Here is a 23,749-nt window from a genome sequence, read left to right on the forward strand (position 1 = left end):
GGCCCGCAGGACGCATGCGCAGTACAGGCCGCTGCCCCTCCCCGCTCCCCTCCTCCCATTTGGATTCGCCCCCGCGGACGCGACCACCCGGGGCGGGGGAGGGGGGTGTGTGTGAGGAAACGCTCGTTGCGCATGCGCAAGGGGGCGGGGAGGGCCGGGGCCGCGCAGGCCGGCGTGGGTCACGTGGCGGGCCAAGCGCGACCAAAACAAAGCCGAGGGGCACGTGGCGTACGGGACGTCATGGCTTGCCGTGACGCTACGCGATGACGTCATTTTCCCCGTATGCCCTCCCTAGGGGCGCGACGTGGCCGTACCGAGTGGGGTAGGGCCCGGGGGCGGGCGGATAGGCATTGGGGGACGCTCCCGTGGCGTCACGCACCCCCGCTCTGTGCACCACCCCCCCCCTCCCCGCCGGAACCTGCAGCGCCTCCTCCGGGCCGCAAGGGGGCGCCCGCCGCCATCGGCCGCTCGGCGCTCGCTCTGCCCTGCCTGGCGGCGCAGCGGCGGGCCGGACAGGACGGGCAGCGGAGCGCCGATCGCGGCGGCGGCGCGATGAGCCTGGCGGAGGGTCGCGCCCCACGGCGCACGGCCGGTAACCGGCTCTCGGGGCTGCTGGAGGCCGAGGAGGAGGATGAGTTCTACCAGACCACCTACGGCGGCTTCACCGAGGTGCGGGGACGGGCCTGGAGCTGGGGGCGCGGGGAACCGGGGAGTCTCGGGGGCCCTACGGCGAACGGCACCGAAGGTGTCCCGGTGCTGTGAGGGCCTCGGGGGCGGGGGGGGGGCGTCTGGGGGTCCCGGGGGGCGGGGGACCCCGGGGGGGGTGTCTGGGGGTCCCGGGGGGCGGGGGATGGGGAGCCCCGGGGGGAGGTGGGGATCACCGGGGGGGGCCCGGGGAAGGGGCAGCAGCAGGGGCCGGGTGAGGAGCAGCGGGGACGGGGGGGGTCCAGCCATTAGAAGCCGCCCCCTCCCGGTAGCGATGAAGCCCCCGTGGCCGCGGGGCGGGAGGGCAGCGGCCTGGGGAGCCCCGGGGGGTGACACGGCCCCTCTGTCCCCGCAGGAGTCGGGCGATGACGAGTACAGGGGCGACCAGTCGGACAGCGACGACGAGGTGGACTCGGACTTCGACATCGACGAGGGCGACGAACCCGCCAGCGACCAGGACGAGAGCGAGCCCAAGCGCCGCCGCCGCGTCGTCACCAAGGCTTACCGGGTGCGGGCGGCCGGGGACCGGGCTGAGGGCTCCGGGGTCCCCTTCCCAGCGCGGCGGGCCCGGGACGGGCTCCCCGTTAGGGAAAGCCGAGGTTTAACCGAGGCCGAAGCCGCCTCACGTCCTCTGTCCCATCCCGTAGGAGCCCCTCAAGAGCCTTCGCCCCAAGAAGACAGATGTCCCCAGCGGCAGCTCCCAGAAGCCACGAGAGGTGAAATCCGTCCCCTTGGAGCTCCAGGATGACGTGGGAGACAGTGAGTGTGCACGGGACGAGACGGACCGGAAACGGGCCCCCACTGGGAGAGCTCCCGGTGAGCCGGACCGGCCGGTGCCCGTCGGTGAGCCCCGTCCTCCCGCCGCAGGCCGGAAGCACATGCGGCAGTCGACGACGGAGCACACGCGTCAGACTTTCCTGCGCATCCAGGAGCGGCAGGTCCAGTCCAAGCGTAAGAAGGGCGGCCCCAACTACGACCGGCCGCTGACGCAGGAGGAGCTGCTGGAGGAGGCCAAGATCACGGAGGAGATCAACCTCCGCTCCCTGGGTGAGCCGAGCGCCATGCCAAGGGGTGCAGGGGCCCCCCGAAATGGCACAGGAGAGGGGACGATGGTGTCGGTGAGGTGCTGAGCCTTCCCCTCGGCTTGTTCCTGCTTTTCCAGAGAACTACGAGCGCCTGGAAGCCGACAAGAAGAAGCAGGTCCAGAAGAAGCGGAAGTGCGTGGGGCCCGTTATCCGGTACTGGTCCGTCACCATGCCCCTCGTCCCGGAGCCTGGCAAGGAGGAGAACGTGGATGTGGAGGGGTAGGTTGGGGTCACCTCAGCGTGGCCTCAGCGGTTTTTCTCCCCGCCCACCGCACCCTGCCGCTCCCCAGCTCCCACCCCGATCCCGCGCTGGCTCTGCCTCACAGCGAGGGAGAAGCGGGCTTTGGGCAGCGCCTTGGAGCCCCCCAAGCCCCGCGCTCCAGTCCTGGGGGGCGGCTGAAGCAGATTTGGTAGCTCTGCCCACCCGTGGGAGCTCCCCTGGGGTTTCCCCCCACCCCAGGGATCTCCTGGGTGCTGATTGTGGCTTTTCCAGGTTGGACCAAGACCCGCAGCAGGCCGAAACAGCTCCGGCCCCGGCTCTGGCTTCCGCCGGGAAGTGCTCCCGCACCTTCATCTCCTTCAGCGACGACGAGACCTTCGAGCGGTTCTTCCCCAAAGCGAAACCTCCGCGCCTGCCGGTGCGGGAGATCTGCCCCGTCACCCACAAACCGGCCGTTTACCGCGATCCCATCACCGACATTCCCTACTCCAACATCCGCGCCTTCAAAATCATCCGGGAGGCCTACAAGAAATACATCACGGCGCACGGGCTGCCCAGCGCCGCCGCCTCCGCCGCCCTGGGGGCCGCCGCTCCCCCCGGCCCCGACCCCAACGTCCGTCCCACCCGCCAGAAGATCATCATCAAGCAGAGCGTCCCCACGACCTGAGCGCCGGGGGTCCGCGGGGGGCTCGTGGCTGCTGCGGGTCGAGGCGTCTCCTCGGCGACGGTTCGTTGCTCTATTTATCTCCTTCCTACCTTTTTTTGTATAAAAAAGAAATAAATCCGAGTAGCCTGCGTACCACGAGGGTGCGGACTCTTATTTCCACACGCAGTGCTTGCAGCAGCAGGAGACCCTACAGTAAACACAGGGTGCGTACGACCCCTTGTTTTCCAAGAGACCCTACAATAAATGAGCCATCTGTTCGGGGTGCTGCCGCTCGCGGCGCTGCCACCGTGGAGCCCTGATGAGAGCGGCCTCGCACACCCCTCAAATATGATTTTGGGGGCCAAGGGGAGCACGTGGGAGCCAAGCCACTCAGACCATCTCGGCGTGAAGGGGCAGAAAACATCCCCGTGGGGGGGCACGGGGGGACTTGGGGGGGTCTCCGAGGGGCTGCGGGGCCCCGGGCACACGGTTCAGCCTCTCCCCGCCAGCCTCCCCATTCCCCCTGGCCAGGGCACCCCAAGAGGTAACGGGGAGCCACCGGGTCACGAGGGGCCCCCCCATTGCCCCGGGGGTGCCCCCACAGCGCCGGGGTGCTGGGGTGGAGCCGGCGCGGGGCTGGCAGGGCTCGATAACGCCCGGGGATATGTGATCTCGCCCCTCCCTGCCGCCGGCTCGCAGAATAAAACGCTGATCTCATGCCCTGCGCGGCCGGAGCCCTTGGCTCAGCACCGGGGCTCGCACCCAGGCAGGCTCCGCCACCCCAGCCAGCGGCCAGGTAGGGCCCTGGGGTGGGGGTCCTCGGGGTGGGGGTCCCCAGGGTGGGGGTCCCCGGGGGGGGGGGGGTGCATCACCCCTGGGAACACCGACTGTGGGGTCACTGGGTGCTGTCGGGGATCCCCTCTCTGAGGGCTCCCCCACCCTGCAGCCCCCCCCCCGGCTCTCACCCGTGGGTGCACGGTCCCTCCCAGGGGCACTGGGTGCGGGGGTGGGTGGGTGTCCCCCAGCCCTGGGGCCCCAGGTGTTGGGGGGCAAATCCCAACCCGGTTCCTCGGGGGGGACCCGACTCCGGGGTTGGGGGGACTCGTGTCCTCAGCGTTTACGCCTGCGGCCCCCCCGGGAGGTGGGGACCCATTTTGGGGGGGGCAAAGGGGTGCTGGAGGGGGAGGGCTGGGGGGGACTGGGGCTGCCGAACCGGGACCTGCCCCCCAAAGTACTGGGGGAGGCTGGGGGGGACGCTGGGTTCTGCCCTGGGGAGCACCTTGGAGGCATGACTCGGTTTCCCCAAGAGCTCCCCAACCACACCACCCCGTCCCCCCCACCCTGGGGTGCCCCATGCCCCCCCCAGCCCGGTGGGAACCCAACAGCACCCTGCGGCACGAAGGGACCCCGCAGGCCGTGGCATGGGGGGTGGGGTGGGGGGAGTCACCATGGCACAGGGGTTCCCCCCACCCCAGGGAGCCTCCCGCCGGCCGCTCAGCCCCCCTGTTGTCCCCCCCCCCAGGCCGCCCCCCGGCCCCCCACCATGACGTCCTACCGGCAGGAGCTGGAGAAGTACCGGGACATCGACGAGGACAAGATCCTGCGGGAGCTGTCGGCCGAGGAACTGGCGCAGCTGGACGTGGAGCTGCTGGAGATGGACCCCGAGGTGGGTGCCTGTGTGTGCGGGGGGGGGTGGCAACAAGCGGGACGGGTGTCACCCCCCCGTCCCGGCTGCCGGTGTCCCCCACGGGTGACACGGTGGGTCCTCAGAACGTGCTGCTGCCGGCGGGGCTGCGGCAGCGGGACCAGACGCAGAAGAGCCCGACGGGGCCGCTGGACCGGGAGGCCCTGCTGCAGCACCTGGAGAAACAGGCGCTGGAGGCCGGCGAGCGCGACGACCTGGTGCCCTTCACCGGCGAGAAGAAAGGTACGGGGACCCGGGGCGGGGGGGGGGGGGACACGACACAGCGGGGACAGTGGCGGGGAGCAGGGGGGACAGGGCCCCGCAGCGCCGGGGGGTATATTTAGCTTGGCAGAACGGTCCTCGCCAGCGGCTCGGGTGTCCTGGGCGAGCTGGGTCCCCGCCAGCCCCGGGCATGGCCACCCCCTGGCAATGTCACCCCCCATACGGCCACCCCCTGCAATGTCACCCCCAGCAATGCCACCTCCAGCACAGCCACCCCCTGGCAATGTCACCCCCCGCCCCGACAATGCCACCCCCCGGCAACGTCCCGTCGCCCCCAGCACGGCCACCCCCTCGCAGCACGGTCACACAACCCCCCCCCGGACTCCCACCCCGGGCAGCGTCACCCTCCGGCAGCGCCCACGTCCCCACGCGTCTCTGCCAGCCCCATCCCGGGGCCACCGCGTCCGGCGTCACGCCGGTGGTGCGAGGCCGGGCGGGGTGTGACCCGCGTCCCCGCGCCCAGGGAAGCCCTTCGTGCCCAAGAACCCGACGCGGGAGATCCCGCGGGAGGAGCAGATCACGCTGGAGCCCGAGCTGGAGGAGGCGCTGGCCAACGCCACCGAGGCCGAGATGTGCGACATCGCCGGTGGGTCTCGCACGGGGCCGCGCCTCGCACCGCAACCTTGCACGGGGCTGCCTCGTTGCACCACGGCCTCGCACGGGGCTGCTGTGTCGCACGACCACCTTACGCGGGGGCATCGCGTTGCACCGCAGCCTTGCGTGGGGCAGCCGCGTCACTCCGCGGCCTTGCACGAGGCTGCCCCGTTGCACCACAACCTCGCACGGGGGAAGCGTGTCCCACAGCAGCTTCATGTGGGGGCAGCACGTTGCACCACAGCATTGCACGGGGGGGGGGGGGAAGCGTGCTGCACGGGGCCGTCGTGTTACACAAGGATAGTTTGTTGCACGAGAGGACGTGTTGCACGGGGCCAGCGTGTTGCACGCCTGCCCCGGCCCCGTATCGCACCCGCGCTCCCCGCTGCCAGGCGCGTGCCGCCCGCCCCCGCCCCCCCTGGGTCCCCGCCAGGGCCCGGCTAAAAGCAGCGCCGTGCCCCGCGCTCGGCTTTCACCGCTGGCCCCCGGCCCACCCGCTCCCCGCGGCTTCCCCGGGCAGGGCTGGGGGGGCTGCGGCCACCCCCGGGGGGGACACGAGGGGACCGGGGGGGTGTGGGGGTCCCGGGGCACCCGCTGAACCCCCCGGCCCCGCAGCCATCCTGGGCATGTACACGCTGATGAGCAACAAGCAGTACTACGACGCGATCTGCAGCGGGACCATCTCCAACACGGAGGGCATCAACAGTGAGTGCCGCGGGGACGCGGGGCTGTTTGGGGGGGATTTGGGGACCAGAACCCCCCCCCGGGATTCACCGCGGTGACCCCACGCATGTGTGCAAACATGCGTGTCCCCGTGCGCACGCGTGTGCCCCAGGCGTGGTGAAGCCCGACACGTACAAGCCGGTGCCGGATGAGCCCCCGAATCCCACCAACGTGGAGGAGACGCTGCGGCAGATCCAGGCCAACGACGGGGCTCTGGAGGACGTCAACCTCAACAACATCAAGGTGAAGGACCCGGTGGCGGCGTCCCCAGGGTGCTGCTCCCTGCCCTGGGGTGTCCCCGGGGTGCTAGTCCTGACCCTGGGGTGTCCCCACGGGGCTGGTCCCTATCCCGGGGTGTCTCCAGGGCACCCCAAGGTGCTGGTCCCCGTGCTAGGGAGCATCACAGTGGGGCTGGTCCCTGCCCCAGAGTGTCCCCAGGGTGTCCCTGGGTGCTGCCAGGGTGACAGGTCCCATCCTGAGGTGTCCCCGTGGGCTTGGTCACCCTGTCCCAGGGTGCTGCTCGCTGTCCCGGGGTGTCCCTCTGGGGTTGGGTCCCTGTCGTGGGGCGTCCCTGGGGTGTTTGTCCCCATCCTGGGGTGGTCCCAGGGACTGTAGCGTGCTGGTCCCCATCCGGGGGCATCCGTGTCCTGTTGGTGACATCCCACATCCCTTGGGTGACATACAGCACCCTCTCGGGGACGCTCCCGTACCCTTGGTGACATCTACACCCCCTCGATGCCGCTTACATCCCCTCGGCGACACCCACGTCATCCCCTGGGGGATGTCCCCGCGCCCTTGGTGACACCACGTCCCCTTGCCGCAGGACATTCCCATCGCCACGCTGAAGGCCATCTGCGAGGCCATGAAAACCAACACCCACGTCAAGAAGCTCAGCCTGGTAGCCACCCGCAGCAACGACCCCGTGGCCAGCGTGAGTCCCGGCCCCGTGTCCCCACGCGTCCCCGCGCGTCCCCAGACAGGGAGGGGACACGGTCCCCTGCCCCCAGCTCCATCCTGGGCACCAGCAAACCCAGGCGATGGCGGCTTTTCCACCGTCACCTGCGGCATGCGTGGCCCAGGACATGCCAGAGGGGGGGTGCCAGCACTGGGTGACACCCCGAGGTGACACCGCGAGGTGACACCCTGAGGTGACACACAGGCCGTGGCCGAGATGCTGATGGAGAACAAGACCCTGCAGAGCCTCAACATCGAATCCAACTTCATCACGAGTGCCGGCATGATGAGCATCATCAAGGCCATGTACCAAAACACCACCCTGAGCGAGCTCAAGGTGGACAACCAGGTAGGGGACAGGCACCCACGGGTGGTCCGGGGAGGGGACGGGGGTGTCCCCAATTTCCCGGCGTGCCTGGTTTCACCCCGGCCCCGCAGTGCCAGCGACTGGGCGACACGGTGGAGATGGAGATGGCCACCATGCTGGAGCAGTGCCATTCCGTCGTGCGCTTTGGCTACCACTTCACGCAGCAAGGTCCCCGCGCCCGCGCCGCCATCGCCATCACCAACAACAACGAGCTCCGTGAGTGTCCCCCGCGTCCCCTCCCGGCATGGGAATTGGGGTGGGGGCTCCTGGCCCTGACTCCCCCCCTTTCTCCTACCCCAGGTCGCAAGCAGAAGAAAACCTAACGGCCCCCCCCAGCACAAACGAGCTCCGGCTCCCTGGGGCCGCTGTAAATAAAGAGGACGGAGAGTCGCGGCTTTGGGATCCGCTCGGACGTGTCCCAGGGCAGGATTTGTGCACGGGGCCGGAATCGGGGATCGCAGGGATGGGCTGAGGGAGGGGAAGGCTGCTGGGGAGGCGGCGGGGACACCCCCCCGCTTGCGGCGCTCGAGGCCCCCGTTGCCCTTCGTCCGTTAATCTCCGGGGCTGAGCCGGACGCCTGGATCCCCTCAGGGAGCAGCGGGCCGGGGTATTTATACCCGGGGGATTGGGTTACGGCACCAGGAGGGGTGGGGGCAGCAGGGCAACCCCTCCAGCGGGTAGCAGGGTGCCCCAATGGCACGGAGCTGGGCACCCAGGGCCCGTGGGGACCAGCACCCGCAGCCTGGTGAGGTGGGTGGGGGGATGCAGGGCCTATTTATAGGGCCCATCACCTATTTATAGGTGTGAGCGGAGCGAGCGGGTAAATCCCGGTGCCCAGGGGTAACATCACCCCGGGCAGCGCTGCCAGAGCCCCCCCCAGGGACAGGATCTGGCCCCGGGGCCCAGAGAGACCCTTGGGTGCGTGGTGGGTGCTCAGGGCACAGCCCCACAGACGACAGTCCCAATGTGGGAGCACCCGCAGGCGCCCAAAGCCTGGCAGGAAAAGGGGGGGGGGGGGGGAAACTGAGGCAGGGGGAGGGCGGCGTAGCCGGGTGCTTTCCGAAGCACTGGGACAGCTGCCGGGGCTGGGGAGGAGGGGGGGAACCCAGCACCGCCACCCCGAAAGGCCACGACCCGCAGGCAGCTGCCAGTGTGCGAGAAAACGAGTGTGACCTGGGCCAGGGACAACCAACATCGAGGTTGGCAGCACTGCAGGGCTCTGGCCGGGGTGGGGACGCCCCAGAAAGGTACCAGGTTGAGCACCCCACGGTGGCAAAATGCGGGGACCCCCAATATCACCCCTCCCCGGGACCTGCCCCAACGGCTCAGACAGCTCCGTCCTCTCCAGTGGCCTCTATTAACGGTGGGGCTTGGGGGCAGCCTGGGGGGACCGTCCCCGGGGGGACCGGTGAGCAGACGGGGGCCTCAGGCCGGCAGCAGCGCGGGCGGCTCATCCTCGTCGGAGTCGAATTCGGCGTTCTCATCCTTCACCCACTTGCCAGAGCCGTCCTGGATCCAGCCGGCGCTGCGGATGGACGGAGGGAGGGAGTGAGAGGCGGCTCGTCACGGGGCTCCCCACGCCAACGGGGCCAAGACTCACCTCCGCAGCTGCAGGTATCGCTCCAGGGCCTGGCGTCTCTCGGGGCTGAGGGCTTCGGGCCGGCTCAGGGCCGACGATGAGGGTTTTTCTTTGCTGCCTCGCTGTGTCCGGGCCGGAGCCGCCTTCGGTGTGTCTGGGAGGGCAGAGAGGGGTGGTGAGACCCGCAGGAGCGGGAGAGGCCCGGCTGAGAGCCCGGGTGCCTTGTCCCAGCGGTGCCGGTGCAGCCCCAGAGCCACTGTCTGGCTCTTACCCGCTCGCCTGCCACGGTGCCCCGGCAGCAGGGCTGCAGGGCTGGCGTCCACGGCTTCTCTGTCCTTCCGCAACGGCTCCGGCAGCGTCAGGGTGGTACTTGGCCCCATCTGGGTCACACCAGCTCGCGAGCTGCTTCCCTCCACCCTGCGACAGGAGGAGTCAGGGCCTCGTCCCACAAACGGCAGCGAAGTCACGGCGCTGCCGGTGTCCTGCTGGGAAGCCCAGAACTTTCCCCCATCCTCCAGCAGCAAAACCAAAGGTCTTACCCCGTCCTGCGGCAGCAGCTGCTGTAGGGAGCAGCTTTCAGCAGAGCGCTCCGGGCGATCCTCCTCGTCTGTGCCAGAAGAGGGGCCGGGGAGCCCTGGGGAGAGGGGACAGAGCTCAGGGGGGCCTGGCCGGGGGGACTGTCGGGGTGAGGAAGGGGCGTCTGCACCAACCTGCGTGCCTGCCTCCTCTGCCTGCACCTCCTCCTCGTGCCGTCGCTTCTGGGCCGCGTCCTGGAGCGAGCGCTTCCTGCCGTAGAAGCGCTGCAGGCCTGGAAGAGAGCGAAGGGGACAGGGGGACGTGCTCGCTCAGCGCAGCCCACCCTCCCCGCCAGCCCCCCACTTACTGCCCGTGTGCTTCTTGCCGGCCCTGTGGACAGTCAGCACATCCAGCGTGTCGAAGACGGGGCGGTGGGCGCACACCGTGCAGGCGTACCTACGCCAGGGCGGGGGGAAAAGCTGCCGTCAGGACCCCGCAAGCGGCCGGAAGGGGGGGGCTGCCCTCGGGGGTCTCGCTCACCTCCCGCTCCTCAGCAGCAGCGCCTCATCCTCAGGGATGTAGTTGGCCAACAGGTCCGCGACGCGTCTTTTCTGGGAGAGGCGGAGGGGGTTGTGGCAGTGCTCGTCCCCCCACGCGCCTGCTGCTGGAGGGGGGTCTGCCCCCAGTTTGCCCCGCGGGGAACTAGCCCTTGACTTCAGCCCTGTCCCCCCTTCAGCCAAGAAACCTCGGCACCCTGGGGACCCCTCTCTGAGGGCAGCAAGGGGGGCAGACGGGGGAACGGGGCTGTCAAGGCAGCTGGAGGCAGGGAAGGGGGGTAATTCCGGGGAGCGGCCTGGCCAAGGGGTGTATTTTGGGGCGCTGGGAGGGGAACCCTGACGGGGGCTAAGCCAGGGCAGAGGTGAGGGGGAACTGGGGGGCAGAGGAGCTTGTGCGGGCAGGAAGGCCGGCGGGCAGAAGGGAGGAGCGGGCAAGGGCCGGGGCAACCGGGGCCGGGGCAGGCCGGGGCAAGGGGGCGAAGCCGGGGGGTATGTGGGGAGGTCGGGGCCGGGGTTGGGGGGGTCTGGGGGACTCGGGGAGGGGCTGGGGGGACCTGGGGGGACCGAGACTGACCTGCAGCACCCCCAGCTGATCGGGGTCGTCCCCCTCCCGCTTGAAGGACATGGCGGCCCCGGCGGTTACTATGGGAACCGCCCCTCTTCCGCCCAGCTTCCGGGTGGCTTTTCCCAGCGGGCTGCGCGCGGGAACGACGACCAATTAGAGAACGCGAGAGGCGGGGCGGGCGCACACGCCGTGTCCGCAGGCGGCCGCAGCCCCGCGGCATGACGGGAGTTGTAGTTCCGCGTCTCCGTCCCCCGCGGGAGTGTGGGGGGCAGAGAACCCCCCCTGGGGGCAGGAACCGGGGCGGCGTCAGGGGCCGGGGGGCCGGGAAGGACCCCGATCGGGGCGGGGGGGGGGTATGGCGATATCATTACCCGAGGGGGCTGCAAGCCGCCCTCTCCCCCCCCGTATCGAACTACACTTCCCAGAGGCCTCCGCGAGGGCGGCCGGGCCGGGCCTGCCCTGGCCTCTCCGGTCTTACCGGGGCCCGGGGGCGCCCGGGGGCGGCGGCGGGGCCGAGCCCGCCCCCGTGAACGGCGGCCGCAGCGCCGGGGCCCTGGGCCGGTCCCCCCGCCCGGGCCGCGGCTGTTCGCATGAGGCCCCCCCCGCGCTGGCGGGGGCCGGGGTTCAGCGGGGCCGTCCCGCCATGGCGGCGGGGAGCGGGGGAGCGGGGGCGTCCGCCCGTGAGCACCGCCTGGAGCCCGGGGACACGCTGCCGGGGCTGGCGCTGCGCTACGGGGTGACGGTGAGCGGCCACGGGGCCCGGGGGTGCCGTGGGGCCAGGAGCGGGGGGACCCCCAGGGCTGCGGGAGGCCGCGGGGCAGGATCGCCGGGGGGGGGGGGGCAGCACGGCGGGCCCGATCCCTGCCCCCTCCTGTCCCCAGCACTATGGCGGGCCCCGGCCCCGGCCCCGGGCCATCCTTCTCTCTGTCCTCATCCCACTCCGGCCCTTGTCCCCGTCCCCATCCCCATCCCTGTCCCCATCCCCATCCCCGTCCCCCCCCGACCCCCCATCCCATCCCCATCCCGTCCCCATCCCATCCCATCCCCGTTCCTGTCCCCATCCCCATCCCCATCCCATCCCCATCCCCATCCCCATCCCCATCCCCATCCCATCCCCATCCCATCCCATCCCATCCCCATCCCATCCCATCCCGTCCCCGGCAGATGGAGCAGATCAAGCGTGCCAACCGTCTCTACACCTCGGACACCATCTTCCTCAAGCCCACCCTCCTCATCCCCGCTCCGGTGACGCCGGGAGGACCCTGCCCCGCGGACCAGGACACGCCTGTCCCCCCAGGGGACACCCCGGCCGCCCCTGTCCCGTCCCGCCACGACCTCTCGGCCACCGATTTCCTGCGGCAGCTCGACGCCGAGATCGGGCGCTCCAAGGCGGCGGCGGCGGCGGCACAACGGCTCCGCGCCGGCAGCACAGGGTGAGCGCGCCCATCCCGCCTCCCCTTTTGGGGCAAAACGGGGTCTTTTGGAGAGTGGGTTTGGCGGGTGGCAGGGCCGCCCCTCACTGCCACCCCGCTGCGTCCCCTGCAGCACGGCCGAGGGCGAAGGCACCCGCAGCCCCGATGCCAAGGGCCCGCTGCCATCGCGTGGCCCCTGCCTCGGTCCCCGGCCCCTCACCAGGACCCCGCGGGTGGCCGCCCTCCGGGACGCCGAGGATGAGATCTTCACGCTGTGACGCCGGGGACGTGACGCCGTGACTCCCGCGCCGTGACTCCCACCCCGCGGTGACGGGCACCCTGGGACACCCCCAGCACCCAGTCCCGTCCGGGGGCCGTGGAGGGGACACAGGGATTTGGGGGGGGCACACGGTGTCCCCTCCCTGTCTCCTTCGAGGGACCTGTCCCACTGCAGGGACAGTTGGGTGCAGAACCAGCCCTCTCGCAGGGCTACTGGGAGGTACTGGGAGGTACTGGGACAAGATTTACCAGCTGACGTTTCTCTTCTGGTTGTATTTATTTGTACGTCTTTGCTCTCCTGGGGGGGGTGGGACCCCCCAGTCCCCTCGTGCCAGTGCCGGGACGGTCCCCCCCACCCCGAGAGCCTGTAAATAAAACGGGGCACTGTCACCCGGCTCTGCCTGTTTGTCACCCCCCCCCCCGGGAACATGGAAACCCCCCGTGGGGACATGGAAACGCCCCGTGGGGACACGGTGACCCCCCTCTGGGGATGCGGTCATTCCCCTTGGGGACATGGTCCTACCCTCGGGGACACTGTCACCCCCCTGGGGACACTGTCACCCCCCTGGGGACGTGGTCACCCCCGGGGATGCTGTCACCCCTCAGGGACACAATTGGCACCCTGGGGACACAGTCATACCCCCCCCCGGGGGCACGGCTGTCCCCTCCCCAGGTCACCCAGGGACCTAGGTGCCACACCACGCGGTGCCACCAGGTGTCACCCTGTCCCCACACCCCTGGGACCCCCCCCCCCCGGAGCCTCGGGGTCTCCCCAGGGTCCCCCAGCACCCCCAGAGCCACCCAGTGCGCCGGGTGTCCCCAGGGTCCCCATCCCATCGCCCCCGGGGCTGCTGGGGACACTTGGGGACCGGAGCCTGGGTGACACCCGGGGGGGGAGCCCAGTGCTCCCAGTGCTCCCAGTCCACGCTGGGCCGGGTGCACACGTGCGTGCAAAAGGCCACAGGCTGGTACAGGAGGTGACCCTGGTGGGGGGACACCAGGTCCCCACCCTGGTGGGGGGACACCCAGAGAAGTGACAGCCAGCCCCGTTGCGTACGCCTGCACGTCCGTGTGCGCGGAAATTTGCACGTGGGCGCGTGCACACGCGTGTGCACCGACACGGGCACCAGCGGTGTGTGTGCTTGCACGCGCGTGTGCACAGCCCCACCCCGGCTGGGGCACACGCCCCGGGGCAGGGTTGTGCACACGCGCGTGCAAGCACACACGCTCATCCACCCCGCCGGGCGCGAGGCTGTGCCCACTCCCACGCGTGCCTGCACACGCGTGTGCAAGCCGCCCCCCCCGCCGCCCCTGGCGCTCAGCAGCTAATGAGGATCATCTCATTAACGGGGATTAACGACTATCTATAGGGTGGCCTGGGCGGGGGGGGGATGTCCCGGGTGGGGGTGTCCCACGGGGGTCCCCGGTCCCGCCCCCCCCCCCCCCAGCCCCGCTCCGGCCGCCGGTCGGTCCCGGCCCGTTCCGGGGCGGAGCCGCTCGGGACCGCTCGGGGCCGTTCGGGTTCGCTCGGGTCCGTTCGGGTCCGCTCGGGACCACTCGGGACCGCTCGGGGAGCGGAGCCGGTACCGAGCGCGGAGGGGTCGGGGCGGGGGGGGGGGGGGGGGTGTGTAAAGGGGTGTTGGGGGGTTCTAGGGGTGCTGGGGCGGGAGGTCGGGGGGTGTTGGGGCAGGGTGTAGGTGAGGGTGTAAGTGGGGTGCTGCAGTGGGGTGCTGCGGGGTGTTGGGGGGTGCTGGGGGGTGCTCTGAGGGCGCACGTGGGTGCTGGGGGGTGCTGTGGGGTGCTCTGAGGGTGCTGGGGGGTGCTCTGGGGTGCTCTGGGGTGCTCTGAGGGTGCTGGGGGGTGCTGGGGGGCCGGGCGCTGTGCGCGTGTTGTGCGGGGTGGGGGTGTTGTGCCGGGGGGTGTCAGTGGGTGTTGGGGTGTCAGTGGGTGTTGGGGTGTCAGTGGGTGTGGGTGTGCGCACACGCTTGTGCTGTGCGTGGTGTCCCGGCACGGCTGGCAGCAGTTCCCGGGGCACTGGGAGCACTGGGACAGGAGCATTGGGAGCACTGGGAGCGCTGGGAGGGACCACTGGGGGCACTGGGAGGGGGCACTGGGAGGGGGCACTGGGAGCACTGGGATGTTGCACTGGGGGCACTGGGAGGGGGCACTGGGAGCACTGGGAGCACTGGGACAAGGTACTGGGGACACTGGGAGCACTGGGAGAAGGAACTGGGGGCACTGGGAGGGGGCACTGGGAGCACTGGGAGGGGCACTGGGGGCACTGGGAGGGGCACTGGGGGCACTGGGGTACCGTCCCTGCGCCCGGGGCTCGTCCCCGCTGTCCCCAGCCCCCCCCGTGCCTCAGTTTCCCCCGCTGAGATCAGCCCCTCGCAGCCCCGGGGGGGGGGGGGGGTCACCCTCAGCCCCGCGTCCCCTCCGGGTGCCCGTGACGATGCCGGGGGTCCCGCTGCCCTTCGTCCTCCTCATCCTCGTCCCGGGGGGGGCGGCTCAATCCTTCCCGCGGGACCTGGTGGCGCGCAGCACCGTGGGGCTGGCAGGTGAGTTGGGGGGGACACACACGCAGGGCGGGGGCGTGCGCGGCACGGGGGGGGCCGCCGGGGTGTCACCGCGTGTCCCCTGTCCCCGCAGCCACCGCCGCCTACCCCCGCTTCGCCGGCCTGCGTGGGGACAACGTCACGGCGCAGTTCGGCCTCGACTTCCAGCGCATGCTGCGCCTCAACGGCACCCTCTTCGTCGCCGCCCGGTGAGCTCGGGCACGCTCGGGCACGCTTGTGCGAGCCACTTCTAGGTGCTCGGCGGTGCTTGGGCACGCTCGTGTGCTCACGTGCGCTTGTTTCTGCTTGGGAAAGCCTGTACGGGCTTTTGCTTGTGCAAGCTTGTGCGCGCTTGTGCGCGCTTGTGCGCGCTTGTGCATGCTTCTCTGTGCTTGTGCAAGCTCATCCCCCCCCTTTGCGCGCTTGTGCGTGCTTGTGCGTGCTTGTGCATGCTTTGTGTGTGCCTGTCTGCGCTTGTGCAAGCTTGTGCATTATTTGTTCACGCTTGCACGTGCATCCAGAGGCTTGTTTGCTTCTGCAAGCTTGTGCACACTTGTGCAAACTTGTGAGTGCTTGTTCGTGCTTGGGCACGCTTGCGCCTGCTTCTGCGTGCTTAAGCACGGTTATCCGTGCCTGTGCGCGCTTGTGCCCGCCAGCGTGTGCTCCTGCACGCTTGTGCTTGTGCCCCCGTTCCCTCCCGTGGCCCCATACGCGGTCCCTCGCGGTTGTGCGTGGCACGTGGCCCCGCGGCCCCTCGCACATCCCTGGGTCCCTTGCACGTCCCCGTGCCCCTCGCACGCTCACGCCCTCCCCCCCCCAGGGACCACATCTACGCCTTCGACCTGGGGCAGGACCGGGGGACGCTGTACCCCGAGCGGGTAAGGGGGCGGGGGGGGCCCTGGGGCATGTGGGGGGCCCTGGGGGGTTGGGGGGCCCCGTGCCCACCCCCCGTCTCGCCCGGCAGCACCTCACCTGGGAGACGCGGGACAGGGAGAACTGCGCCATGAGGGGCCGGCTGCAGGTACGGGGGGTACGGGGTGTGGGGGTACAGGGTCTGGGGGTACAGGGTTGGAGGTACAGGGTCTGGGGGTACAGGGTGTGGGGGTACGGGGTGTGGGGGTACAGGGTCTGGGGGTACAGGGTTGGGGGTACAGGGTCTGGGGGTACAGGGTCTGGGGGTACAGGGTTGGGGGTACAGGGTGTGGGGGTACAGGGTGTGGGGTCTAGGGGTGCAGCGTCTGGGGGTACGGGTGTGGGATGTATGGTAGGGGGGTCTGGGGGTAGAGGGAACGGCGTATGGGGGTGTGGGGGTACGGGGGTACAGGGTATGGGGGTGCAGGGTGTGGGGGTACAGGGGCACAGGGTATGGGGTGTGGGGGTACGGGGGTACAGGGTATGGGGGTACAGGGTATGGGGATACAGGGGCACAGGGTATGGGGTGTGGGGGTACGGGGGTACAGGGTGTGGGGGTGTGGGGGTCCGTGGTATTGGGGCACAGGGGTGCAGGTTGTGGGGGTACGGGGGGTGCGTGGGGGGTGCAGGGTACGGGGGACTGAAGGGCTGGGGACAAACGGGGGGCTCTGGGCAGGGGGAGGTGGTGACACCGGGGCCCCCCCACGTCCCCCCGCCCCCCCGCGCAGGATGAGTGCCACAACTACATCAGGGTGCTGGTGCCCCGCGACGCCGGCACCCTCCTGGCCTGCGGCACCAACGCCTTCAGCCCCCTCTGCCGCACCTACCAGGTGGGGGGGCCCGGGGGGCTGTCACGGGGGGGGCAGGGGGAGGTGTGAGGGGGGCTCAGCCCCTGCCGGGGGTGGGATGGGGGGGGCTGAATGCGGGGGGGCTCATGGCAGTGCCCAGAGGTGTGATGAGTGCGGGGGGGCTCAGCTCCCATGGGGGGGGGGGTGTGTGCAGGGGGGCAGTGCCCAGAGGTGTGACGAGCGCGGGGGTCCTCAGCGTCTCCCCACCGGTGCTGGGGGCAGCGGGGAGGGGGCAGGGCTGTGTGTGTGATGAGCACGGGGGGTCTCAGCACCTCACACCCCCCCCCAGGTGAGCAGCCTGGCACCGGCGGGCGAGGAGGTGAGCGGCCAGGCCCGGTGCCCCTTCGATGCCAAGCAGAGCGTCGTCGCCCTCTTCATCGGTGGGTGCTGGACGATGGCGGGGGGGGACACGACACACCCGACAGGGTCCCCGGGTGGGGACAGGGCTGACCCTGGGGTGTGTGTCCCCCCCCCGCAGACGGCAGCCTGTACTCGGCCACGGTGGCCGATTTCCAGGCGAGCGACGCGGTGATCTACCGCAGCCTCAGCCCCGGCCGGCCCCCCCTGCGCACCCTCAAGTACAGCTCCCGCTGGCTGCAGGGTACCCCACAGTTCGGGGGGTACGGGGAGGGGGGGGTACGGCTGGGGGGGGGCAGGGCGATGGGGGGGCAGGGCAGGGGGTGAGCGCGGGGCTGGGGGGGGCGGGTCAGGAGGCAGCAGGGGCTGACGGCCCCCCCCGGCCCCCCCCCCCCAGAGCCCCACTTCGTCCAGGCGCTGCCCTACGGCCCCTACGTCTACTTCTTCTTCCGGGAGGTCGCCGTGGAGCTCAGCGCCCTGGGCAAGGTGGGCGCAGGGAGGGGGCACCCGGGGGCCCCTCACAGGGCATCAAGGCAGGGGAGACCCCCCCGAGCCCCTCACCGGGGCGTCTGGCCGGGCGCTGCTGCCTGTGGGTGCTCCTGGGTGCCAGCCCAAGGTGCCAATGCCCCTGGCCGCCAGGGCGACGGTGCTGACACCCATGGGTGCCCGTGTGCCGACACCCGCGGGTCCCTGGGTGCTGACGCCCACGGGTGCTGGCGCAGGTGGCGGTGGCGCGGGTGGCGCGGGTGTGCCGCAACGACCATGGCGGCTCCCCGCGGGTGCTGGAGCGGCGCTGGACGTCCTTCCTGAAGGTGCGGCTGCAGTGCGCCGTCCCCGGGGATGCCATCTTCTACTTCGATGTCCTGGAGGCAGTGACACCCCCCCGGGCCCTGCACGGGCGCCCCGCCGTCCTCGCCCTCTTCGGCACCCAGCCCAACAGGCATGGCGGGGGACGGACACACGCACGGGGGGGGGGGACACACGGGCTCACGGGGGACGCGGGCGGCCAAGGGGACGTGGGGCTGTAGGCACGCAGCGGGCGTGGGGGGACGCGGGTGGGGACACGGGAGATGGGGACGTGGGGACGCAGTGGGGCAGGACACAGGGGGAACGCAGGGTGGGGGGACACAGCGGGGACCAACAAGGGACGCGGAGGGGCCCTGGCAGCCCCGGGAGGGGACGGGGGCAGCCCCAGCGCCGATGCCACCCCCCGCCGCCGCCGCAGCATCCCCGGCTCGGCCGTCTGCGCCTTCTACCTGGCCGACGTGGAGCGGGCGTTCGAGGGACCCTTCGCCGAGCCCCGTGGCGCCGCCGGCACCTGGACCCCGGTGCCTGAGGACAGGGTGCCCCGACCGCGGTACGGACCCCCCCACCCCACCCCACACCCGGGCACTTGGGTGTCCCCCCCCCCCGCCCAGGGTGCAGCGTCCGCCCGGGCACCCACGCCGGCCGTGCCGCAGGCCGGGCTGCTGCGCCGGGATGGGACCGGCCGCCGGCGTCGTCACCTCCGGGGACTTCCCCGACGAGACGTTGGCCTTCGCCAAGGAGCACCCGCTGCTGCACGGCGCCGTGGCACCCGCCGGCGGGCGGCCTCTCTTCACCCGCACCGGCACCAGGTGCGCCCCGGCGAGGGGACGGGTGGCCTCGGGGACGGCGGGTGGCTCGTGCGAGGAGGGTGTGGGTGTGCAGGGGGTGAGGGCGCAGCCGGTCCCCTGGGTGCTGCGGGGTGGGGAGGGTCCTCGTGTAAGGCTCCTGTGCAAGGGTGTGCGAAGCCACGTGAGGGTGTGTGATGCCCCAGCGCAAGGGTGTGCAAAGCCCTCGTGCAAAGATGTGCAAAGGCCGCGTGAGGGTGTCTAAGACGCGAGTGCAAGGGCCCCAGCGCGAGGGTGTGCAACAGCGTGTGTCCCGTTGCAAGCGTGTGCAAGAGTCCCATGCGAGGGTGTGCAAAGCTCCAGCGTGAGCCAGCGCAAAGCCCTGGTGCACAGGTGTGCAAGACCCCAGTACGAGGGTGTGCGAGGCCCCGTGCGAGGTGGGTGTGCCGGGCGCAGGCTGACGCAGCTGGCGGTGGACACGGGCGCGGGGCCGCGGGGGAACCAGACCGTGCTCTTCCTGGGCGCCGAGGACGGGCGGGTGCTGAAGGTCCTGGCGGCCGCGCGGCACCCCGGGGCCACCCAGCACCCCGGCGGCACCGCGGCACCCGGTGACAGCCAGGAGCCCGGTGACAGCAGGGACGTCGGCTCCGAGACGCTGCTGCTGGAGGAGATCAGCCTCTACGACCCCGGGCGGTGAGTGGCAGGGGCTGGGGCTGGGGGTGCTGGGGGGGGGCACCTTGGGGCCATGGGTGCTGATGGGTGCTGGGAGGCAGCGAGCACTGACAGATGCAGTAGTGGTGTGGGTGCTGTGTGGGTGCTGGGGGGGCCATGTGGGTGCTACAGGGCATTGATGGGTGCTGGGAGGTGCATGTGGGTGCTGTAGGGAGCTGGTGGGTGCCATGGGGTCATGCAGGTACCGTAGGGTGCTGATGGGTGCTCTGGGGCCACGCAGGTGCTGCGGGGCCATGCGGGTGCCATGCGGGTGCTGGTGGGTGCCACGGAGCTGCAGGGTGCCGATGGGTGCTGCGGGGTGCTGGTTGGCACTGTGGGGTGCTGCCGGGTGCCGTGGGGCTGGGGGTGCTGGGGCGAGGTGCAGTCACCATGGGTGCTGTGGGGGTGCAGATGCCGGGGACCGCGGGGTGCCAGCCGGGTGCTGGGGCTGGAGCTGCACCCGCCGGGCCGGGAGCTCTACGTCGCCTTCGCCGGGTGCCTGGTGCGTCTGCCCCTGAGCCGGTGTGCCCGGCACGGCGCCTGCCGCAGGTGAGCGGGCAGCGGACGGGACGTGCGAGGGCATGGGAGCGTGCAAGGGCACGAGGGCGTGCGAGGGCATGGGAGCGCGCAAGGGCACAAAGGTGTGCAAAGGTCACACGTGGGCGCGGGGGCGTGCAAGGGCACGGAGACATGTGAGGGCCAGGGGTTTGCAAGAGCGTGCGAGGGCACGGGGACGTGCGAGGGCAGCTCTGGCACCCGGCCGCCTGCGTCCCCCCGCGCAGGAGCTGCCTGGCTGCCCGTGACCCCTACTGCGTCTGGCTGCCCCCCGGGGGCTGCGTCCCCTTCTCCGAGGACCTTCCGTAAGTGTCCCCCACGGTGACCTTCACCTTCCCCGGGGGTGTCCCCTCCTCCCGGGTTGGGGACACTGGGGACGGCGGGTGACATGGACCCTGTGTGCCCCAGGAGCGGCTTCGAGCAGGACATGGAGGGATCCCCCGGGATCACGGGGACCTGCCAAGGTGAGGGGGGGGGGGTGTGTGCAGGTGGCACCGGGGCGACACTGGGGGCCCTGGGACACGTGGGTGACACCGGAGGACGTGGAGGACATCAGGGGACAAGAGGTGGCCCCAGGGGACGCGGGTGGCCTGGCCTGACCCCACTCTGCTCTCACAGATGCTCCAGCTGCAGGGGACGGTGACGGGGACAGGGACCTGGCCCATGGTCAGTGACATCCGTCCGTCCCCTCCGGACACCCGCTGGGGGGGACCCCGGGACCAGGGAGGGACACGGGAAGGACCCTGGGACTAGGAGGGACCCCTGGGGTGGGACAGGGATCCTGGGGTGGGGGGTCCCCAGGGACCAGGAGGGACCCCAGGGGTGGGAGAGAGGGACCCCAAGGACTGGGGAGGGTCCCTGGGGATGGGGGGACCCCAGGGACAGGAGAAGGACCCTGGGGTGGGGGGACCCCAGGGAGCAGGAAGGGACCCTGGGGGTGGGAGAGGGACCCTGGGGGATCCGGGGTGGGGGCCGGGCCCCCCGTGTGTGCGGTGGGCTGACGGGTGCTCCCGCAGGGGTGCGTCAGGCCGGGCCAGGGACCACAGCGACGGTGCCGGTGCCGGTGCTGGTGGGCTGCGTGCTGGGCGCCTTCGCCCTGGGTGCCCTGGCCGCCGGGCTGCTGGCAGCCTGCTGCCGCCGGCCCGCTGGCCCCAAGGGACCCCCGGAGCCCCCCGCCGCCCTGCGGCCCCCGGCCCAGCCGCCTGCACCCCGCCTCTACCCCCCGCTGCCGCCCCAGGGAGGGGCCGGGGGGCTGCGGGACCCCCCCGAGCTGCCCACCCCCGAGGGCACCCCGCAGCCACCCACCAAGACGCCCCGGGTGGCAGAGCCCCGGCGCAGCCAGGCCACCCATCTCGGCACTCTGGGGTGCCCGGAGCCCCCCGGTCCAGGACCCCCACCCAAGGCCACCCTGGAGGAACTGCTGCAGCGGCTGCACGGGGCGGGGGGCTCGGGGTGGCCGGTGACCCCCCCGAGCACCGGCTCCTTCGCCAACCGGGTGCAGCCGGGCGCCCCGTTCTCCTGCCTCCCCCCGGCCCCCCGTGACGGGACGCCCCGGCGGCTGGACGTGCCCCCCGACAGCCCCCCGCCGCCCCGGCGGCCCCTGGCACAGAGACACTCGCTGGGGGGGCCGCCCGCCAGACCCCCCGGCCTGGCCCGGGGCCTCACCCGCATGCACTCGCTGGGGACCCCGGGGGGGGCACCCTGGGGCCCCCGCCCCGGCGCCCTGGAGCGCTCCCTCTCCACGAAGCCCCCGGTGCTGCCCAAGCCCCTGCTGGTGCCGGCGGCTCCGGGGCGGCCCTGAGCCCCCCCCAGGGACACAGGGAGGAGGTCCTGGTCCCCAGCACCCATGGGACACCCCTGCTGCGGCTGGCCCCCAGCCCTGGGTGACAGGGCCCTCGCCTCCCTGCCCAGAGCCACGAGGGTCCCCGTGTCGCCAGGCCGGCCCCCACCGGGGTGACGAGGGTCCCCGTGTCCCCAAGCCGCCCCCACCTCCCTGCCCGGGGTGAGGAGGGTCCCCGCGTCCCCATTTCCCAGGGCTTTTTTTGGTGGGGTTTTGGGGGGTTTTTTTGATGCTTTCTAATTTATTCGCTGCTTTGGAGGGCGTTGAAGCCGCCACCACCCGCCCCGATGGCCGCAGCCCCCCGGGGACGCCGGGAAGGGCACGGGACACGGCGGCTCGCCGCGCCAGAGCTCGATTCGTCCTACCGTGTAGGACCAGGGCTCGGCCCCGCGCCGGCCGCGGCAATTAAATACGTGGTCGCTCCTACGCCGGTGCCCGCCTGGCTCTGTCCGGGATGGGGGGGGGAAGAAGGTGCCACCAGCCCCCTGGGCCCAGCGTGGTGGCCGTGGGGTGTCCCCATGGAGAGGGTGGCACAGGGGACACCGGGACACGAAGGGGCTGGCAACGCGCTGGCTTAGGGGGACAGGGCTGACAGCGGGGGTAAAGGAAAGCCGCTCACGCAGGGTGTGGAATTTTATTAAGAAATGGAGTAGGGAAAAAAAAAAAAAGCAAACCCAACGTATAAAGGTTGACATTTCCACGTTTCCAAACCTTTTCCCTCGGTAGAAAAGGGGGCCTGAGCGCTGGGTTCCTCGTCACAGCGCTAACGGGCTCCGCAAGGGACCTACTGCCACGAGGCAGCAATTTATTCTGTGATAAATACGCCGGGGCCGCGCCTGGCACGGGGGGAACAAGCTGATAAAGGCGAGATTACCAAAATAATCCGATTTGGCACCAAGAACCGCCCAGCGGGCGCTGGGTCGGGGTACGGACAGGGAAGGCCGGGGGACCCGGGCCGCACTCAGCTTAACTCCTGGGAGCTGCTACTCCCCTTCGCCGTCGTCCGGAGAAGATTTAGTTCACGTTTCCGTGACCTCCGCCGGTTTACAACGCCCTGCTTCCGATTTAGGATAATGGGAACCGGTTAGAGCCGGTCGCTGGGAACGCGAGGGAAATACGCGTCTAATCAAACCCAAACCGATTCGATTAGCGCCACGCCAGCGAGGTGAAACAACGCGCCTGCGGTTCAAGACCGCAACTTCTGTCACGGGGAAGCGGGTCGGGATTCTCGGATTCTCTCCCAAGCGCGGAAGGGAGAGCGGCTGCGGTCCCGCGCTGGCGGCGGAGGGGAAGCGGGGCTGGACGCGTGGGCGGAGGGGAGCTCCGCTGCTCTGCCTCGATAAGGAGCGCAGCCTTGGAGAGCGGAGGGGGTCGTTTTGCCTTTAAACTCTTCAAATCCTGCGCTCGCCGGTGAAAACGGCGCGAGGATGGAGAAGGCGTGGGTGGGAAAAGCCCTGACGTGGCAGAATGCGGCCCGGACTCCAGTGGGAGGTTATTTACCCTGCGCTGCCACGGCTGACTACGCACCGACCAGAAAACTGCTGGTCTTGGCTTAAAAAGCTCCAACTCCTTTCTGTGGAAGAGCAGGGTTTAAATTCTTTTTAAATGCTGGGCGGAGATCAAATTCTCCTCGTCTCTGCTCAGACCCCGTACACAAGTACTTCTAAAAATAAAATTAACGTGCGATATATCCCCCCGCAAGGCGAAGCAGTAAGAACACTGTCAGCTTTATTTGTTCCAACTCTGTAAACCAAATCCAGTTACCGTGAGCACCACGGGCTTTTTTTTTTTTTTCCCTCTTCTGAAGGGGAAGTTTGTTTCCCAGCTGAAGGGACTTTTTGGCAAAACCGACCCTTTTCAGGGGAAGGATGGAAGTAACTGAGAATCGCCGCGCTGTCAAAGGCACAACACAGCGTTTATATACACTACAGCTGCCGAGCTCTTCAAATTTACAAATAATAAGCACAAATTTCAGGCAAAACATAAAAGCCAAAGTTGACAGTGTCCCTTTACATCAGTAAACGCTTCCGGGCATGAGAAGAATCTGCCAGGATTTACTCTAATACTGTCTCGAACCCTCCAAGGCAGATTTTTAGTTCAAACAGACCCAAATTGTCAATGTTTTGGGGAACAAAAGAAAATAACGTAGGCTTGAAGTCAGCGAGGAACCGCCGAAGTAATCAATAAGCAGGAACCGAGTCTCTCCAAACA

General features: G+C 70.2%; 5 protein-coding genes across 8 annotated transcripts; 4 read left to right on the forward strand and 1 right to left on the reverse strand.

Annotated features, from left to right (window-relative positions):
• The first annotated feature begins 429 nt into the window (after positions 1-429).
• On the forward strand, positions 430-2,809 carry VPS72 (vacuolar protein sorting 72 homolog). Its single transcript, XM_075737086.1, has 6 exons — positions 430-669; positions 1,061-1,213; positions 1,353-1,464; positions 1,573-1,752; positions 1,868-2,009; positions 2,284-2,809. The coding sequence occupies exons 1-6, from the start codon at positions 553-555 to the stop codon at positions 2,675-2,677; spliced, it is 1,098 nt and encodes a 365-aa protein (XP_075593201.1). The 5' UTR covers positions 430-552; the 3' UTR covers positions 2,678-2,809.
• A 517-nt stretch (positions 2,810-3,326) lies between these two features.
• On the forward strand, positions 3,327-7,650 carry TMOD4 (tropomodulin 4). 2 transcript variants are annotated; one of them, XM_075737105.1, is made up of 10 exons: positions 3,327-3,452; positions 4,179-4,322; positions 4,427-4,583; positions 5,086-5,208; positions 5,832-5,921; positions 6,052-6,182; positions 6,763-6,870; positions 7,099-7,242; positions 7,332-7,476; positions 7,561-7,650. In XM_075737105.1, exons 2-10 carry the CDS (start codon positions 4,200-4,202, stop codon positions 7,581-7,583), a joined length of 1,044 nt encoding a protein of 347 aa, XP_075593220.1. In that variant the 5' UTR covers positions 3,327-3,452; positions 4,179-4,199; the 3' UTR covers positions 7,584-7,650. The 2 variants fall into 2 exon arrangements, with proteins under 2 accessions (XP_075593220.1, XP_075593221.1); XM_075737106.1 differs by lacking the exon at positions 5,086-5,208.
• A 948-nt stretch (positions 7,651-8,598) lies between these two features.
• Positions 8,599-10,573, reverse strand: SCNM1 (sodium channel modifier 1). Its single transcript, XM_075737116.1, has 8 exons — positions 10,487-10,573; positions 9,896-9,966; positions 9,723-9,811; positions 9,550-9,647; positions 9,379-9,473; positions 9,111-9,256; positions 8,861-8,993; positions 8,599-8,785 (listed from the first exon to the last, which is right to left on the reverse strand). Exons 1-8 carry the CDS (start codon positions 10,535-10,537, stop codon positions 8,686-8,688), a joined length of 783 nt encoding a protein of 260 aa, XP_075593231.1. The 5' UTR covers positions 10,538-10,573; the 3' UTR covers positions 8,599-8,685.
• Positions 10,574-10,817: 244 nt separating this feature from the next.
• On the forward strand, positions 10,818-12,558 carry LYSMD1 (LysM domain containing 1). The gene is made up of 3 exons (XM_075737112.1): positions 10,818-11,219; positions 11,642-11,910; positions 12,023-12,558. Exons 1-3 carry the CDS (start codon positions 10,833-10,835, stop codon positions 12,165-12,167), a joined length of 801 nt encoding a protein of 266 aa, XP_075593227.1. The 5' UTR covers positions 10,818-10,832; the 3' UTR covers positions 12,168-12,558.
• Positions 12,559-14,445: 1,887 nt separating this feature from the next.
• Positions 14,446-21,962, forward strand: SEMA6C (semaphorin 6C). Of its 3 annotated transcripts, none has more exons than XM_075737078.1 (17): positions 14,446-14,726; positions 14,818-14,932; positions 15,544-15,601; positions 15,688-15,744; positions 16,364-16,465; positions 16,773-16,863; positions 16,962-17,084; positions 17,238-17,326; positions 17,653-17,780; positions 18,066-18,197; positions 18,301-18,456; positions 18,889-19,125; positions 19,555-19,692; positions 19,926-20,003; positions 20,107-20,162; positions 20,317-20,364; positions 20,715-21,962. In XM_075737078.1, exons 1-17 carry the CDS (start codon positions 14,621-14,623, stop codon positions 21,497-21,499), a joined length of 2,499 nt encoding a protein of 832 aa, XP_075593193.1. In that variant the 5' UTR covers positions 14,446-14,620; the 3' UTR covers positions 21,500-21,962. The 3 variants fall into 3 exon arrangements, with proteins under 3 accessions (XP_075593193.1, XP_075593192.1, XP_075593194.1); XM_075737079.1 differs by having other exon boundaries at positions 14,551-14,726; positions 17,563-17,780; XM_075737077.1 differs by lacking the exon at positions 20,317-20,364 and having other exon boundaries at positions 17,563-17,780.
• Positions 21,963-23,749: the final 1,787 nt, after the last annotated feature.

This window comes from Balearica regulorum, chromosome 28 (genome assembly GCF_011004875.1).
Source record: "Balearica regulorum gibbericeps isolate bBalReg1 chromosome 28, bBalReg1.pri, whole genome shotgun sequence".
Lineage (NCBI taxonomy): Eukaryota > Metazoa > Chordata > Aves > Gruiformes > Gruidae > Balearica > Balearica regulorum.